Below are 16,269 nucleotides of genomic sequence, written 5' to 3' on the forward strand. Positions count from 1 at the left end.
TGTGGCCCTTCTTGACCTACAAAGAGGGATTCTCCTCGGCCATCAGTGCTGCCTCTTGCTGCTGTTTTCAGGGAGAGGTAGAATTACTGTATGTGCCCAGGCTCCCTGCTTGCATCTCATTCCAGCCAAGAGATCCAAGATCCAGGAACCAGAGTTTATCTTCTTTCCACTCTACTTTTCTAAACCCTTGTGTCTCTCACACACATACCATGAAAAATGTGGGAAGATCTTAGAGAAGGAGGCAAACCCATTAATCTTCCTTTGGCTTTTAAAACAAAAATGTGGCAGATGGTTTTCGGTCTATTTGCAGACTTGTGTGCTTGCTGAGGACAGGGAACGTGAAGCTGTTTTGTGCCCATATGCACGTGTTAACAAATCTCCAGAGTTCAAGGGGAAGTTGGAAGAGCCTCTCCAAGGGAGAGGATCCCAGACCAGCTTCCTCCGGATTGCATTGGCTTGGGAGGGGCACATCTCTTTTTCTGTCATCTAGATTTCATTTTATTTTTTTGATTTCTTTTCCTTCCAAGCCTGTTTGGTGTTTCAGGGCAAAAGAGAGACCTTGTTTGGGGTGTGGGGTCCTTCTCAAGTCTCAATGCAAATCCACTAAACATTCAGACCCCTAAAACACAGAGCCTTCTTGCTTTTATTTGCTTCCTTAAAACTCTTTCTCCAGAAGCCAAATGAAACTGCTGTGCAGAGCAACATCTTGAGGTCCTCAAATCAAAATAAAGATAATGGCCTGTTGAATGAACAACTCACTTGCCATTCACATCTTCCATTTGCTTGTTGCTCTGTTGACTCATTGAGACTCAATGACGAAACTTTGTTGGGGCCCCATAATGTAGCATTTGTGTGCTAGAAATCAACAAGGATTTTACCAAACAGAAATCAGTTACATCTTGCCAGTGCAGGGTATTGTCAGTCATTTGGACCAAGGAGGTCCTGGTTAAAAGCCTACAACAGCCATGAAGTAGCTGGGCATCAATTGATTTGTTTGGTTGCATGCAGCAAGTTGCTTCTAGTGTGAGAGAATCAGCTGCCTATGAAGGCATTGCTCAGAGGATGCCCGGATGTGTTAAGATCCTGTGAGGAGGCTTCTCTCATGTCCTCCTTGGACATGAGAGGACCTTCTCATAGCGACACCAGAGACACTCCAAGTGGCCAGCTTCTGGTCAAAGGATATCTAGCATAATGCCAAATCCTTTAAAAAAACTTTTGTGTGTGTTTTTAAATGCATTTTAACTGTACTCTCAATCTCGCATCTGGCACAATAAATAAATCAATGTATTTGACTTAGGGCGAAATGAACTCTATCTAGTAAGTGGTATCTACTTTGGAGAGGTTGTTATGAAGCCACTGATCCTGACTTGAATTCCCAGCAGGTTAAAACTCAATAAATTTCTTAGTCACATTTAAGGGCATTTGAGGAAGTGCATGGTCTGTGATGAAGGTCTCCTCACATTTCTCCCCCTTCCATTTTGTTCCAGGTGTTCCAGAAGGAGAAAGTGGATCCCATTCAGCTTAAACTGCAGGAAGTCAATGGAATTGGTCAGGGGCTCATCCAGAGTGCAGGAAAGAACTCCGATGTGCAAGGCCTGGAACATGATATGGAGGACATCAACGCCCGTTGGAATACCCTCAACAAGAAGGTGGGTGAAGAGGCTATGGACCATTACCAGCAGAGTTCATCTCAGAACAACAAACAGTGTGAAAGCAAGGTCCCAGTTTGGTCCCGAGATACAGCCTCTAAAATTGGGAGTACCATGATCTTTGTCGAATTCATAGCTAAGTTAGTCTGGATTGCTATGCAGAGAAGTCTTGTAACATCTTTAAGGCTGAAAAAGACCTTGGTTGCATAAGATAACCAAGAAAGCAGCTTAGATCAGGAATTAGCAGGCTGCAGTTAAAGACTGGTAGCTTTTTTTGCACTTGTATTGGCAGAATGTTGGGAAATGAGTTAATGGATTTCTAGAAGTAATTTGATCTCTTATGGATAATGTGAGGGAGGTCTTTTTCCCAATGAGCCAACAGTATGGACTTTCATATGAATGACAAACAGATGAGGGGAAGGAAAAGGAAAGACTAACAACTGAGGAAAGGTGGAGAATGGAATAAGTCAGTTGAAGAAGAAATACATTCATGTTCTATTTCTAAAATGATGAGTGATGACCTTATCTCACTGAACACATGTTTTATAACCAGCTGGAGACCACATATTTCTCTTAAGACTTAATGTGTCCTGTCCTTGTGTATTTTGGCAAAAACATAGGTGGCCCACAGAACGGCGCAACTGCAAGAGGCCCTGTTGCATTGTGGGAAATTTCAGGATGCCTTGGAACCTCTGCTTAGCTGGCTGACTGACACAGAGGAGCTCATCTCCAATCAGAAGCCACCATCGGCCGAATACAAAGTAGTAAAGGCTCAAATCCAGGAGCAAAAGGTGAATCGCGAAGTCCTAGTAATGTAGGCACGGAAAGAGTGCTGAGTTCTTATGGAAGGGTCAAACAGCTTGCATTTGATTGGGAAGATTCATTTAACTTTCAGATGGCCAGACATTGTCTTCTTCCCATCTTCTCCATCTCTTTTGAGTTGAAGAAAGCAAAAGAATTAATTTCGATCATCTCCCAAATCACAATGTCTAAAATTGAGTGTTCCCTCTGATAGGATCCTACATTGTAATCACATCAGCCTTCCCTTCATGTCCTTACATCTCATTCTTCTTCATAACATTGAAGTTTCTAGTCCACACGATGGAAAAGTGCTACTTTTGTACCCCCATGACCTCCACCTCCCACAGAAAGCTGCTCCAAGCCTTTGAGGCTGTCTCCACTTGCCCTTATCTGAAGTCTCTCTCCAATTCTATCCTTTTGCAAAAGTTAGAAATTCTCAAACTCCCTTTTGCCCCAAAGCTACTCCAGCGCCTCCTGGATGACCGGAAAGCCACTGTGGAGATGATCCACGCAGAAGGTGGGCGGATAGCACAGTCTGCTGAGCCAGCTGACAGGGAAAAGATAGCAGCCCAACTGGAGAGCCTTGGAGGTCGCTGGGAAGGCCTCCTCAGCAAAGCGATGGCCAGGTAAGACAAGAGGCCTGTTGAGACCAGGCTTGTCTACCATAATTCAGCCCTGGAATGTTGGAAGCCAACTGTTCCTCAGCTTTTCCTTCACTGTTGAGGAGGGAAACGCTTTTGCTTTATTTTGCTGTGCTATCCCAGACCTTTCATAGTGCATGATTCTTCTTTCATGTCCCTTATAATCCTTTCCTGCTCCTGCAGCATACATGAGAAGTTAGCTGAATTATTGCGAAACTATATAAAGCATGCACCTAGTTCTAGAAATTCTGTACTGTTCTGATAAGCAGGGTTTACTGGAGATTAATGAATCAATAGGCTGGGGAATATCAAAAGAGAGAGAAGGGTCTGTAATTCATTTCAGGTGTGTGTTTGCTGGAAAACTTCTGGATTTTGACCCTTTATGGGTTTGATATGTCCATATATGTTCTCACTGTGCTTCTGGTGTTGTTTTGCGGTTGGAATGGAATGTTTTCTCATTTGTTGACATGGGGCAGAACAGGATACACACATGTTCATTATGCATGACTGCATAGATGTAATGGTGCAACGCAAGAGTGCTCCTTGTTGTACACCTCCCTGAGTCTCTTTGGGGAGATAGGGTGGTATAGAAATAAAGTTGTTGTTATTGTTGTTGTCATATAGAGTAAACTAGAGCCAAGAAAGTTAAAGGAACAGCAATATGGGTCATCTTGACTTATGGGGACCCTGTGAATAGCTGCCCTTAAAAAAAACTCTGCTGAGTCTTGCAAACTCTATGACTTTGCAAGTCCATCCACCTGTCTGTCTTCCTCTTTTCCTTCCACTTTACCAGGCACTGTTTTAATATCCAAAATGGCCTTTGTTTACTCATTTTGACTTTTGGGAAAGTTTAATCTCAGTTTGCATTCAGGTTCATCTGGACTGTAAAGACATCCAAATTTCCTCTTCCTCCTTTGAAATCTGTGTGGCCTTTTCTGCACAGCCCTGTATCTTGGCAGAAGTGTAGGTTTTTGGGAGACCTCTTTGCTTCTGTTTGCCGAAAAATAAGTAAGGAAGGAATCCCTAGCAGCTGCGTTCCAGCAACTCCGCAGAGAACTCTGCAACATCTGCAGAAAGGACCAGACTCAGCAGTTTCCTCAAGCCCCCTTCTTGTCTTTTCCTAGAAAGCACTCATCTATGTGCAGAACAAAGAGGGAGGAATCTCTTCTTTTGTGAGCTGGCTGTTTGTCAAACACAGATCTGCCTGGGGCATTCTCATATCACTCAATCCTTCCCCCTCCCCCTTTTTTATTTTGCAAGACCTCAAGACAAATATATTGATTCCTGCCTGGTCTAGATGGTGCAAGAGAATCATGCAAGACATGCCATCCTGCTCAGGATCCCATATTCATTGTATTCCATTTGGCATCTCCTTTTTACTCCTTTTTCCTGGGACTTCCCCCAGTAATTAGCCATAGAGCTACAGGAAAGCAACATAAGAGGCACCTCTCAAGTAGGCTTTGTAGGAGATCGGATTCAGGTTTTAATTCAAACCCGATTAAGGGCTCAGTACCTTGGATAGTTCCATTAACAATTACAATAGAATCCAGATTGGATTCATTGCCCCCATGACCTTTGCTGGTAGACCCATCCTTAAATATGTACTTGATAAAATGGCATTAATGCATCCATAAAGGAGGAACTCTGAGCATATGCAGAATGCATTTCTGAAAGGGCAGGTTCCAGGGAGAGGACTTCCACAGGTCTCTTCTGAGTTAGTAGCTTTCCACCTTCAGTTTTCCAGTTGTTTTTTTGGACAATTTGTTGATTGAGTGACTGAATATATACTCTTTTTTCTGGCTTTTAGCTCAAGGTTCACCTTGAAAGGAATGAGTTAACGGAGGCTAGTGGCTTGAGTATGACTTGAATCTGTGTCTTAAATTTTTTCTAAGATTCAAGTAAAATCAGCTGCTGAACATTCAATTGAGTAGCCTCTATGGGAATGCCTGAGGAAAGGTTGCCTTCCATTGCAGCAGTATCTGAATAAGTTTGTTGTCCCACCTCAGGCAAAACCAGCTGGAGGAGATCCTGGTGTTGGCCAAGCAGTTCCACGAAACATCGGAGCCCATCTCTGACTGGTTGTCGGTGACAGAGAAGAAACTGGCCAATTCGGAGCCGATTGGGACACAGACGCCCAAAATCCAGCAGCAGATCACCCGGCATAAGGTTGGAATTAGAAAGAGTATGCAAGAGAGGGTTTGGGGAAAGAGTCAGGTGGACAGTAGGTGTCTGTAGGTGTCTGAAAGAGTATAATAGTGGATAGATGCCTCTCAAGATGGAACCGAAGATTTGTAGGATCATAGCTTTTGTGTTGGAACTTCATTGTCTACATTATTGAATCCTCATGCCCTACCTACACTTAGTGTAATGGCATGCATGCCTCCGAGAAGCAAGTTCTATTACATTCACTGAGTTTTCAGAGAATTGCGGCTTTTTCCATTTTGCCAAATTGGCTGGGAATGATCGGAGTGGTAGTCCACATCTGCAGAGAGCATTCTATTTGAGTAAAGCCAGATTTGTAATTCTGCTTTGGAATGTTTTGATATTCACTGCTGACTTGTTCATTCAGCAACAGTCCTGCTAGTCTTTATCTGGATAAACAAGACCTTGGCTCCTGAGTGGAAAAGATATTTCTAATTCAAGGCCTCTCATCTCTTTAAATCATGGGGGGAAAGCAGCCTCAGTTATAGCCCTTTTCCTGTTCTGACCTGGTCAGGACAGGCTGAAACAACCCATGCCTCTTTGCATCACCTTTTAGTAAATCCATTTATACATCTATGATTTGCCCTTCTGCAGGTGGATTATATATTTTGAGTTTGTATAACCATCACCCATACTCATGCTTCAATTTTGTTTTGAATTTATTTTTCCTCTGTTTGTGTTTGTTCCATTTCTCAACCATATGCTTTTGTTTGCTTCTTCTTTTGTTTTCTTCCTTCTCGTTTTTTTTCATCCTGACTCCTCCTGAACTGCTCCCAGGCTCTCGCAGAAGAGACCGAGAGCCATGCTCCGGCTGTGGCTCAGGCGGTCAGCCTCGGCCAGTCCCTGTCCGCCCTGAGCTGCCGCCCGGACCAGGCCTCTCTGGCTGAAAAGCTGGACCTGCTGCAGTCACGCTACGCAGAGGTCTGTGAGCGCTGTGGCCGGAAGGCTGCCCTCTTGGACCAGGCCTTGGTCAACGCCCGGCTCTTTGGGGAGGATGAAGTGGAGGTGCTCAACTGGCTGGGAGAGGTGCAGGTCAAGCTGGACTTGGTGGCTGTTAAGGACTACAAGTTGGACGTCCTGCTCAGGCAGCATGCCGACCAGATGGTACTTCATGCCCCTTTCTCATCTCCTGTTGACTTGGCTGTTTTCTTGGTTGCATTTCTCTCTTTTTGAATTGTTTGAATTGTCATTCTAAAATGACAAAGCAGCATCCCAACTGCCACTGCCCTGGCTTCAGAGGAAGAGGATGGCAGCCAATGCCTGCTGGACTCGAATCCCTGCTGGCACTGCCTTTCCCTTTGCCTCCTGAGTCCAGTCTTATTTAGATTGTAAAACAAAGGACAGGGAACAGTAGAATTCACAATATGTAAGCTCCTCTGGGAGTCTTTCTGGATTAACAGTTGGTTATAAGTACTCCACATATAAACATCAAATGGGATTAAAATACAGCAGAGGTCGGCAAAAAGATCCCAAATTCTTCCTTCACAGTAGTGGTGGTTTCATCTCATGGTAGCAAGACAATTCACAAACTAGGAGTTAATAAGGTATCCTGAAAGGTCACCAAGATTATTATTATTATTATTATTATTATTATTATTATTATTATTATTATTATTGATATCTCTATTTATATCCCACTTTTCTCCCTCACAGGGCCCAAAACACCTTACAACATATTAAAATAATGTAAACATCAATCCATATACATCAATGATAAGTATAAAATATCACAAAATAAACAGTTTAAAACAACAATAATATACATTCACATTCTTTTGGCATCATGTCAGATTATATTGCACATTGTTCCAGTCCATAAACATTATGGTGTTTCTTATTAATCCATCTCAGTTTCCTTCACTAAAGGTCTGTCTAAACAGGAAAGTTTTTAATTGGTTCTTGAAAAAAAGAGGGAGCTATTCGAACCCTTACCAGTATGGAAATCACTGGCTTTCTTTGGGGTCATTCTGTTTAATTTGTGTGTGTGTGTGTGTGTGTGTGTGTCAGGAGCAACTTGAGAAACTGCAAGTCACTTCTGGTGTGAGAGAATTGGCTGTCTGCAAGGATGTTGCCCAGGGGATGCCCGGTTGTTTTGATGTTTTACCATCCTTGTGGGAGGCTTCTCTCATGTCCCCGCATGGGAAGCTGGAGCTGATATAGGGAACTCATCCGTGATCTCCCCGGATTCAAACCTGTTTGATAATTGTAATCATCATCATCTTTATTTCTATTCTGCCCCATCTCCCTGAAAACACTCGGGGGGGGGGGGGCACAACATCGGTAAACGCAATAAACAATATATACAAAATAAATGACAAGTTAAAACAAAATAAACCAATTAAACAATCAACAGTAAAACCATTTGTTTTAAATACATTTAAAACACACTGATTTCAACAGATTAAATAGATTAGATAAAAGCCAAAGTACCCAAGTATTTTGTTTCTCATTTTCCCTAGTATTCTAGCTCCCCAGCTTCAGCTGCCTCCAAGAGCCATTTAAATACATGATCAATAGTAAAGTATAGAATCATAGAGCTGGAAGAGACCTCATGGGCCATCAGTCCAACCCCCTGCCAAGAAGGAGGAAAATTTCATTCAAAGCACCCCCGACAGTATAAAGCAAAGTAAGGGAAGTGAAAGAGCTACACAGGTATTTTGCAGGCTTAATGTTGACTTTCACACTTTCTGTAAACCCCCCCCCCCCAATAAAATAAATAAATAGCAGGCCTGCTCATTCTGCCTTGGGCATCATTTTGCACCCATGCTTCTGTATCTCATAGAGTCACATAGAGCTCTTTGTTCACCAGTGGGCTACTTAGGACTGATAAGAAAGACACCTCAGTCCTCTGTGGAGCTAGAAGAACCTCATGGATGCCTTTGTTCTTTCTAGACCTTGAATGACGAGATTGTTAACCGCAAGAAGAATGTCGACCAGGCCATTAAGAATGGACAGGCTCTTCTGAAGCAAACCACAGGTCAGTCTGAAAAACATATTCATCTCCGACATTTTTCTTTGCATCCTCAATATTAGCTCCCAGGTGCTTAGTTCCTTGAAAATGTGGAAGTATTTTAAACTCCTTCCTAAATTTATCCTCCATTTATGAAAGAGGAGTGGGAGATGGAGTTTAGGGAGGATGAATATGGTTGGAAGAGAAGGGCTCAAGCTAAACTCTTGGTGCTTGATTCCGGCAGGAGAAGAAGTGTTGCTTATCCAGGAGAAGTTGGACGGCATCAAGACCCGCTATGCGGATATCACCGCCTCCAGTGCCAAGGCCCTCCGCACACTGGAACAGGCCCGGCAGCTGGCCGCCAAATTCCAGTCAACGTATGAGGAGCTGACTGCCTGGATGAGCCAAGTGGAGCAGGAGCTGGGCTCCAGCGGAGGACTTTCACCCGTCGGGGAGCAGATCCCCCAGTTCCAGCAGAGACAGAAGGTACCAGGTTGCCCTGAATGTTAGCAAGAGCCATATACGGCAGTTATGCAGTCGAGAGTGCCACCTTTAAGGCCATAGCTTTAAAGCACTGAATTGTGCACTGCAGTCAGAAGAGCGTTTTGCTTTGAGTGTTGGGCCTTGGAATCATAGAATCCTAGAGTTGGAAGAGACCTCAAGGGCCAGCCAGTCCAATCACCTTCTGGCATAATGGAAGTGGCAGTGTCCTGTGTGTTTCCTGGACTCAGAGATGTTTTGTTTTCTGAATGATCCTTTCTTAGAATTCTAGAGTTAGAAGAGACTCCCAAGAGCCTTCCAAATCAATCACCTTTCACCATAAAACACAATCAAAGCACTCCCAACAGATGGACATCCAGCCTCTTGTTAAAAATCTCAAGAGAAGGAGCCTTAACTGGACTCAAAGGCAACATATCTGAACAGCTTTTACCCTCATGATTTTCTTCCTAATGTTTATGTAGAATCTCTTTGCTTGCCATATGAACCCATTGCTCCATTGCATCCCAGTCACGGGAGCAGCAGAAAACAAGCTTTCCCCCTCCTCAGTGAGACATCCTTTCAGATATTTAAACATGACTTTCGCATCCCCGCCTCTCAGGTTCCTCGTCTCAAAGCTTTCGCATCCCCAGCTCCCTCAGCCACTCCTCAGAGGGATTCATAGTTTCCAGATTTTAACCCTTTTGGTGTCCCTTCTCTGGCCACCTTCCATCGTGTCCATACCCATTTTGAATTGTGGTCTTCTCAGGCACCAGATCCCATCTGATCTTGGAAGCTAAGCAGGGTCAGCCCTGGCTAGTACTTGGATAGGATACTTCATCCCGTCTAGCCCTAGGGACAAAAGGGGATTCACAGTCACAGAGGGGAGCTGGACAATTTTCCCCTTTAAATTACAGGACCTGAAAAAGCAGGTGATGGAGCGCAGGCTGGTCCTGGACACGGTCAATGAAGTGAGCCGTGCGCTCTCAGAGCTGGTGCCCTGGCGAGCACGGGGAAGCCTGGAGAAGACTGTCTCGGACACCAACGAGCGTTACAAGCAGATCAGTGACACCATCAAGCAAAGAGTGGACGAGATCGATGCCGCCATACAGAGATCCCAACAGGTGAGTCATTGTGAAAGAGATGGGGGACCTCAGTTCTTCTCTTGGATGAGAGGGCCATGGTGCAGAAAAGGCATGTCATACTGGTAACAAATGTATCCGTTTTTCATTTAAATATCTGCAGTATTTTTGGGGTTCCTGGATATTTTCCATCACTGCTCAGAACTCAAGATTCTCAAAACCTTGATGATTCTAGTGCTGAGGAACCAAAATTATGTTTTCAAGGGCTGCCAAAGTTCAGCCTGGAACCATGAGGAGAGAAAAAGTCTTCAGTGGGTTGGATATTGTCCCGCTTAAAATAATGGCTGGATCATAATATGCAGACAGCCAATTCTCTCACACCCGAAGTGACTTGCAATTTGTCAAGCTGCTCCTGGCACGGAAAAAAAATGGTTGTGCAACCCAGGGAAACTTGGTACTCGGTTTGCTTATTTTTCATCCAATCAAATCTCCCCAGACCTCTTTCTTCTGCTGAGATTAAGAGGTTTGCACAGAGGCCTGTTGTTCTTCGGCTAGTGCACAGGCAGGCAGCATGTGTTTCCCTCTCTGGTTCTATAAACCCCTACATTCCTTGCTTTATTATTGTCATTTATTTATTTATTTTCAAAGGAAGAATCATGATTCTGGAAGTTTCCAGGAAACATATCCCACCTTTTAATAAGGGTGTCCCTTATTAAATTGGACTCAAAACCGAGAAGCAAATTTCTCGCTTTTGTGGTCTGTGGTTCTTAGTGAGTTTTGGCTTGAAGGAGTGGTCAAACTTGTCCACATCTGGCTTTAATGCTTGTAGTCTTGTGGTTACTCCACAGCGACCATAGCAATTGCATGTCGAAGGAAGTGCCGACTTTCCCCAGTCCCATTTTGCTGATTTAATTCTTCTCTTCATTCCTGTCTGATGTTTAGTATGAACAAGCAGCTGATGCAGAACTCGCCTGGGTTGCAGAGACGAAACGAAAGCTGATGGCGCTGGGTCCGGTGCGCTTGGAGCAGGAGCACACCACTGCACAGCTGCAAGTGCAAAAGGTATGCAGCAGCAGGCACAAGGGCAGTGGAAGGATGTCTGCCAATGTTTTGCCTCCCAAATTACATTGCCAAAAAAAGAGCACTGTGCATTGTCGCTTTTCATATTTTAAAAAAGATTTGCTTTCTCTTTTGTACCTTCAACTTTGCAGGCTTTCTCAATTGACATCATTCGGCACAAGGATTCTGTGGATGAACTGCTCAGCCAGAGGGATGACATCTTTGGGACTTGTGGAAAGGAGCAGAAAGCCATTCTGCAGGTAATGCCAGGCCTCCAGGCCCATAATGATTTTTAAACCAGAGAAAGCAAAGGGTAAGTTTGGGAGTTATGCCTTGATAGATGAATATAGTTAGCCCAAATGTAGACACAACTCGGGCAAGAGTTCATTATTTATAAGAGCTGGATTTCTCATCTCCTTGTTCAGTTTCCTGAAGAATGTTTATAGTGTGCACATAAAGAGAAAACTGAATGGAATGTATTCAAACAAAGAGGAAAATTTACACAGGATGAAGAAAATTCATTAGGGAGACAAATGCAGTGGATATGGGAGCCAGATTTTTGCCTATCGGATTTATTGGGCCAAATGGTCTGCCCAAAAATAGAAGAGAGGAGTGCCTGTTTCTTTGATTTTGAAGTAAATGGCATTTTAATGTTAACCGGAGCAAGGGGGGCAGTGACCTTATTAAAAGGTGATTCCTCGGTCCTGTAGGTTTCTAAGACAGATCACTGTCAAAAGGGATATCCAAAGATATCCTTGGAGGCTGAGTGTAATGCTTAGGGAATATAGTGCTTGCTCTGTAGGCCTTGGCAACTCTCTTCACTCTTTACCCTAAACTTTTCTTCCAGGAGAAAACTGAATCCCTTCTGCAGCAGTACGATGACATCAGCCACCTCAACTCAGAGCGCTATGCACGCCTGGAGCGGGCCCAGGTCTTAGTCAACCAGTTCTGGGAGACCCATGAGGAGCTTAGCCCTTGGCTGGAGGAGACACAGACGCTGATCGGGCAGCTGCCTCCACCAGCCATTGACTATGAGCACCTCAAGCAGCAGCAGGAGGACATGAGGGTAAGTGGAGGCCCTGGGGAGGAAGGGGCTGTCCCCAGTGTCTTTGTGGGGTGTGGTTTAGGTTCCATACCAGCTCCCAGTAAAAATGCTTGTTTCCTTGGGAAGCGCTCTTGTGCTGGAGGGGGAAAACCAGGGCAAGTGCCTGGAGGAAAGGACTGGTCTGCAAGTTGGCAGAGGGCACACTGTAAGCATATCCTGTGGAATGGACCAGAAGGAAAGTGAGGAAGCATAATCTATCAAGGTGGTTGGAGAACTTGAAGAGGAAAGGAACTAGAGATAGATTGAGCAGTGATAGTTTCATACTGTGGAGCTAATTTGACAAGATCCCAAATTTCCACTGGAACATTAGGAAGAACTTCCAGACAGAGCTTTTCAGCAGAGGAATATGTTGCCTCGGAGTCTATTAGAGTCTCTTTGTTTGGAGGCTTTTAAGCAGAGGCTGTATGGCCATCTGTCAGGGGGTCCTTTGATTGTGCTTTTCCTGCCTGGAAGAAAGGGTTGGACTGGATGGCCCTTGGGGTCTCTTCCAACTCTAGGATTCTATAGTTCCCCAATATATCTCTATGTGGTGGTAATGAGGAAACAGAGCATCAGCCTCATGTTGTTGCTCAAATTGGTGGTTGAGTTTCAGAGTTGTTGTTGATCATGTTAAAATAGTTGATGCAGATTTTGAAAGTCCATATTGTGTCCTCATGCTTTATCTTAAGAGGGCCTAGTTCATCAATGCCTGAGGTTGTCAGTGCAATGTCCGCATTTCGTAGCATGCCATTGCTTTCTTTACTTTGCTTCAGCTTCTGAAGCCAGAAAGCATTTTGCTGAGTCTGGTCATTTCCTTTGTAAGCTTCAGGGGTCACAGGATCACAAGGCAGACAGAAAAAGGGGATATTGATTTTGATCTCTTCTCGGGACTGTTATTTGCAGCAATTGCGGGAATCCATCGCTGAGCACAAACCTCATATTGACAAGCTGCTGAAGATTGGGCCCCAGCTGAAGGAGCTGAACCCTGAGGAAGGGGAGATGGTGCAGGAGAAGTACCAGGCTGCTGAGGCCACCTATGCGCGCATCAAGGAGGAGGTCAGGCAGCGAGCCCTGGCCTTGGACGAGGCCGTCTCCCAGTCGACCCAGGTTTGTCAGCCCTTGGCTTTGCTTGCCCAGATTCCGGGGCCCACCTACCAGAGGGTTTAGTGCATCACATGGTTGTGGGAAGGGGCTAAGAAGGGGAGCATCTTCCTTAAAATCAGCTCAGCTCAGTGAGACCACACTATCTTTAAAGCATGTTAGATTTACTCCAGTTGCTGATTACTCTGAAAAGCAGCTAGGGCCTCCTACTACAGTGAGGGAACTTGCAACTCCTTGGATGAGAAACACATGGAGTGTGTATGGAAGAGTTGAAGGTGCCATGGAAGTGAGGTTCGTTTCTTTCTAGCTGGGAACCGAGCTTGTGGCCTGAGGTCAAAGCAAGGAGATATTACATGCAATGTCAGCAAAAAATGTCTAGGAGAGGTAGCCGAGGGGAGATTTTGATTTTTAATTGATATACGCTTTCCCTCTCTTATATGTTTAATTTTAAATGTAGTTCTAAATAGGCATGGTTAAGTTCAGTCGGAATCTTCGTAATTCGGAATAAATTCGGAAAGATTTACTTTTTTAAGGAAACCGGAAGTCCCTTTGCTCTTCTGAAGCTTTTTCCACCATTTCTGTTACAAAGCAGTAAGTGAGTCAGAAATTATTCAGTGTTTCCCCGCCTCTGGTCCCTGGCCTCAGCTCAAGCCTGGGAAGCCATTTTAAACCAGAGTGGATGAATTTCCTCCTTCTCCTCTCCCCTCCCTTCTGTCTCGAGCCTGGAAAGCGTTTTAAACCAGAGTGGATGAATTTCCTCCCTTTCCTCTCCCCTCACTTCTGTCTGGAGCCTGGGAAGCATTTTAAACCAGAGTGGATGAATTTTCTCCCTCTCCTGTCCTCTCACTTCTGTCTCGAGCCTGGGAAACGTTTCAAACCAGAGTGAATTAATTTCCTCCCTCTCCTCTCCCCTTGCTTTTGTCTCGAGCCTGGGAAGTCCCTTTGCTCTTCCGAAGCTTTTTCCGCCATTTCTGTTACAAAGCAGTAAGTCAGAAATTATTCAGTTTCCCCGCCTCTGGTCCCTGGCCTCAGCTCAAGCCTGGGAAGCCATTTTAAACCAGAGTGGATTAATTTCCTCCTTTTGCTTTCCCCCTCCCCTCCCCCCATTTCTGGAGTAAAACAACTACTTTCAAAGTAAAGACTACCCAATGAAACAGGAAATAACACTTTCAAACCATTAAGGAAGGATTCGGAAGTCTCAGAAGTTTCAAAAAGTTTTGAACATGTTTTTTTTCTGTGAAAATCGAAATTGACTTTAGAATCTAATCACCAGCACCCCCTACATCCGAAACGAGTTTTGGACCATTTTTTTAATCAAACAAGCCTAGTTCTGAATCCAAGCAAATAGTGAATGCCCTCTTCACAATGCAGTTGTCTTGCATGTTTTTTGGAAATTAGTCAATTTAGTGTTAACTGTTGTTCATGTTGTTTCCTTAGCCTAGGTTTTGTTTTGTGTCACATTCATTCATGGTATTAATAATATTGTGTAATCTAATCATGTATTCCCCTCATGGTTTGCATTCATATTAACTGAGTTTTCCCTCCTCCACCTCCCGTCTCATCAAACCTCCCATTGTCTCCTCTGTTGTCTGTGTTCGGGGCCCGGTCCCATTCTCCCTGCCTGCTGTCCACATTTCATTATTGTGTTGACTGCATCCCAACCATGACAGATCTCAGAGGTAAGACACTCCATCTCTCATGACTACCTTCCTACAAACAAGCATTGGCCTTCTCTTCTTTGGGAGTTATGTTGCTAGAGTTTTCAAAGGGTAGCCTGGTTGGTTTCTTGCAGGGAGGAAAATGAAGTCTTGAGCCACCACTTTGAGCAGCACTGCTTTCATCCATAAAATCTCACCCTGCTAGACATGGGTATAACATGTAGCAAAACTCTCTATTTTCTTGGGACTTTGGATTACCCTCAGGTTTTGGAAGCTGAAAAGACTGGATAGCACTGAAACACCTAAGTGCAGATTCTTTGGAAAATGCCCCCCAAAGCAACCAGTTGCCCCAATGAGAGATAGTTATTCTGTCTCTCCTTGACTTGGGAGGCGGCCACAAATATTACTGACTAGCTGTTCCCTCCATGCGTTGCTGTGGCCAACCTTCCCTTCCTCTCCTTTCCCTCCTTTTTTCGCTCCCTCTTTCCTTCCTTCCTCCCCTTTTTCTTTTTTCCTTCTTCCTTCCTTCTCTACCTTTCCTTCCTTTTTCTTTTCCTTCCCATTCTCTCCTTTCTTCCTTCTCTGCCTCTTTCCTTCCTTCCTTCCTTCGGTTTTTGCTTCCATCCTTCCTTCTGTCTTTCGTTCCCTCCCTTTCCCTCCTTCCTTCGCTCCCTCTTTCCTTTTCTTGCTTTCCTTCTCTTTCTTTCCTTCCCCTCTTTTCTTTTCCTTTCTCTTTCCTTCTCTACCTCTTTCCTTCCTTCCTTAGCTTTTTGCTTCCATCCTTCCTTGTCTTTCCTTCGCTCCCTCTTTCTCATCTTCCTTCGCTCCCTCTTTCCTTCTCTCCTTCCTTCTTTCTCTACCCATTTCCATCCTCTTTCTCTCCTTTCTTCCTTCTCTACCTCTTTCCTAACTTCCTTCACTCTTTGCTTCCATGCTTCCTTCTCTCTTTCTTTTTCCCCTTCCTTCCCTCCCTCTTCTTTCCCTTTTTTTCTGTATGTCATTTAGCTTTTCGTCATTTAGCTTTTGAGAGTTTTTAAGTCCTTTCCACTGTTTTTTTTCTTTTGGGGGGGGGTTATGAGTGATGGTCTGTTGGGGGTGCTGTGTCCAAATTGTCTGTTGGGGGGTGCTGTTTTTTTTTCTTTTGGGAGGGTTATGAGTGATGGTCTGTTGGGGGTGCTGTGTCCAAATTTCGTGTCATTTCATCCAGTGGTTTTTGAGTTATGTTAATCCCACAAACGAACATTACATTTTTATTTGTATAATTATAAGATTTTGTGAAGAGGAAGAAGAAACGTACACGTTTTGTTCTGGGCATTGTGTGCTTCAGCTATTGCTTCAGCTGAAGGAGAAGGGCTGCAGATCCGTAGGTGGATCTCCCCACCCTCTCTCTTTGTGTGTTCTTTTTTCTCTCCCAAAAGATGTGCGCATAATGTGTTCCCTTGCCTTCGCCCCCACACACCCATCCCCTTGAAACACATCCAAAATAACCTCTCTGTGAGCTGGTTTGGGAGGGAAGAATAAGACAGAGTTAGTGGCCAGAATCTCAGGAATAAGCGAAACCTTCT

At 44.4% G+C, this 16,269-nt stretch overlaps 1 protein-coding gene across 22 annotated transcripts in view; it reads left to right on the forward strand.

Annotated features, from left to right (window-relative positions):
- MACF1 (microtubule actin crosslinking factor 1) overlaps nucleotides 1-16,269 on the forward strand; it is a 398,178-nt gene that overhangs the window by 348,506 nt on the left and 33,403 nt on the right. For 15 of the 22 annotated variants that reach the window (XM_060784087.2, XM_060784082.2, XM_060784093.2 and 12 more), the window contains 12 exons: nucleotides 1,488-1,649; nucleotides 2,270-2,440; nucleotides 2,910-3,076; nucleotides 5,098-5,257; nucleotides 6,071-6,397; nucleotides 8,186-8,270; nucleotides 8,488-8,729; nucleotides 9,638-9,844; nucleotides 10,745-10,864; nucleotides 11,014-11,121; nucleotides 11,709-11,927; nucleotides 12,849-13,052. In XM_060784087.2, coding sequence (XP_060640070.2) covers nucleotides 1,488-1,649; nucleotides 2,270-2,440; nucleotides 2,910-3,076; nucleotides 5,098-5,257; nucleotides 6,071-6,397; nucleotides 8,186-8,270; nucleotides 8,488-8,729; nucleotides 9,638-9,844; nucleotides 10,745-10,864; nucleotides 11,014-11,121; nucleotides 11,709-11,927; nucleotides 12,849-13,052 — 2,172 coding nt within the window. The remainder of the gene's footprint in view (nucleotides 1-1,487; nucleotides 1,650-2,269; nucleotides 2,441-2,909; nucleotides 3,077-5,097; nucleotides 5,258-6,070; nucleotides 6,398-8,185; nucleotides 8,271-8,487; nucleotides 8,730-9,637; nucleotides 9,845-10,744; nucleotides 10,865-11,013; nucleotides 11,122-11,708; nucleotides 11,928-12,848; nucleotides 13,053-16,269) is intronic. The other 7 variants (XM_060784094.2, XM_060784090.2, XM_060784089.2 and 4 more) reach the window with 1 other exon arrangement.

This window comes from Anolis sagrei, chromosome X (assembly GCF_037176765.1).
Source record: "Anolis sagrei isolate rAnoSag1 chromosome X, rAnoSag1.mat, whole genome shotgun sequence".
NCBI lineage: Eukaryota > Metazoa > Chordata > Lepidosauria > Squamata > Dactyloidae > Anolis > Anolis sagrei.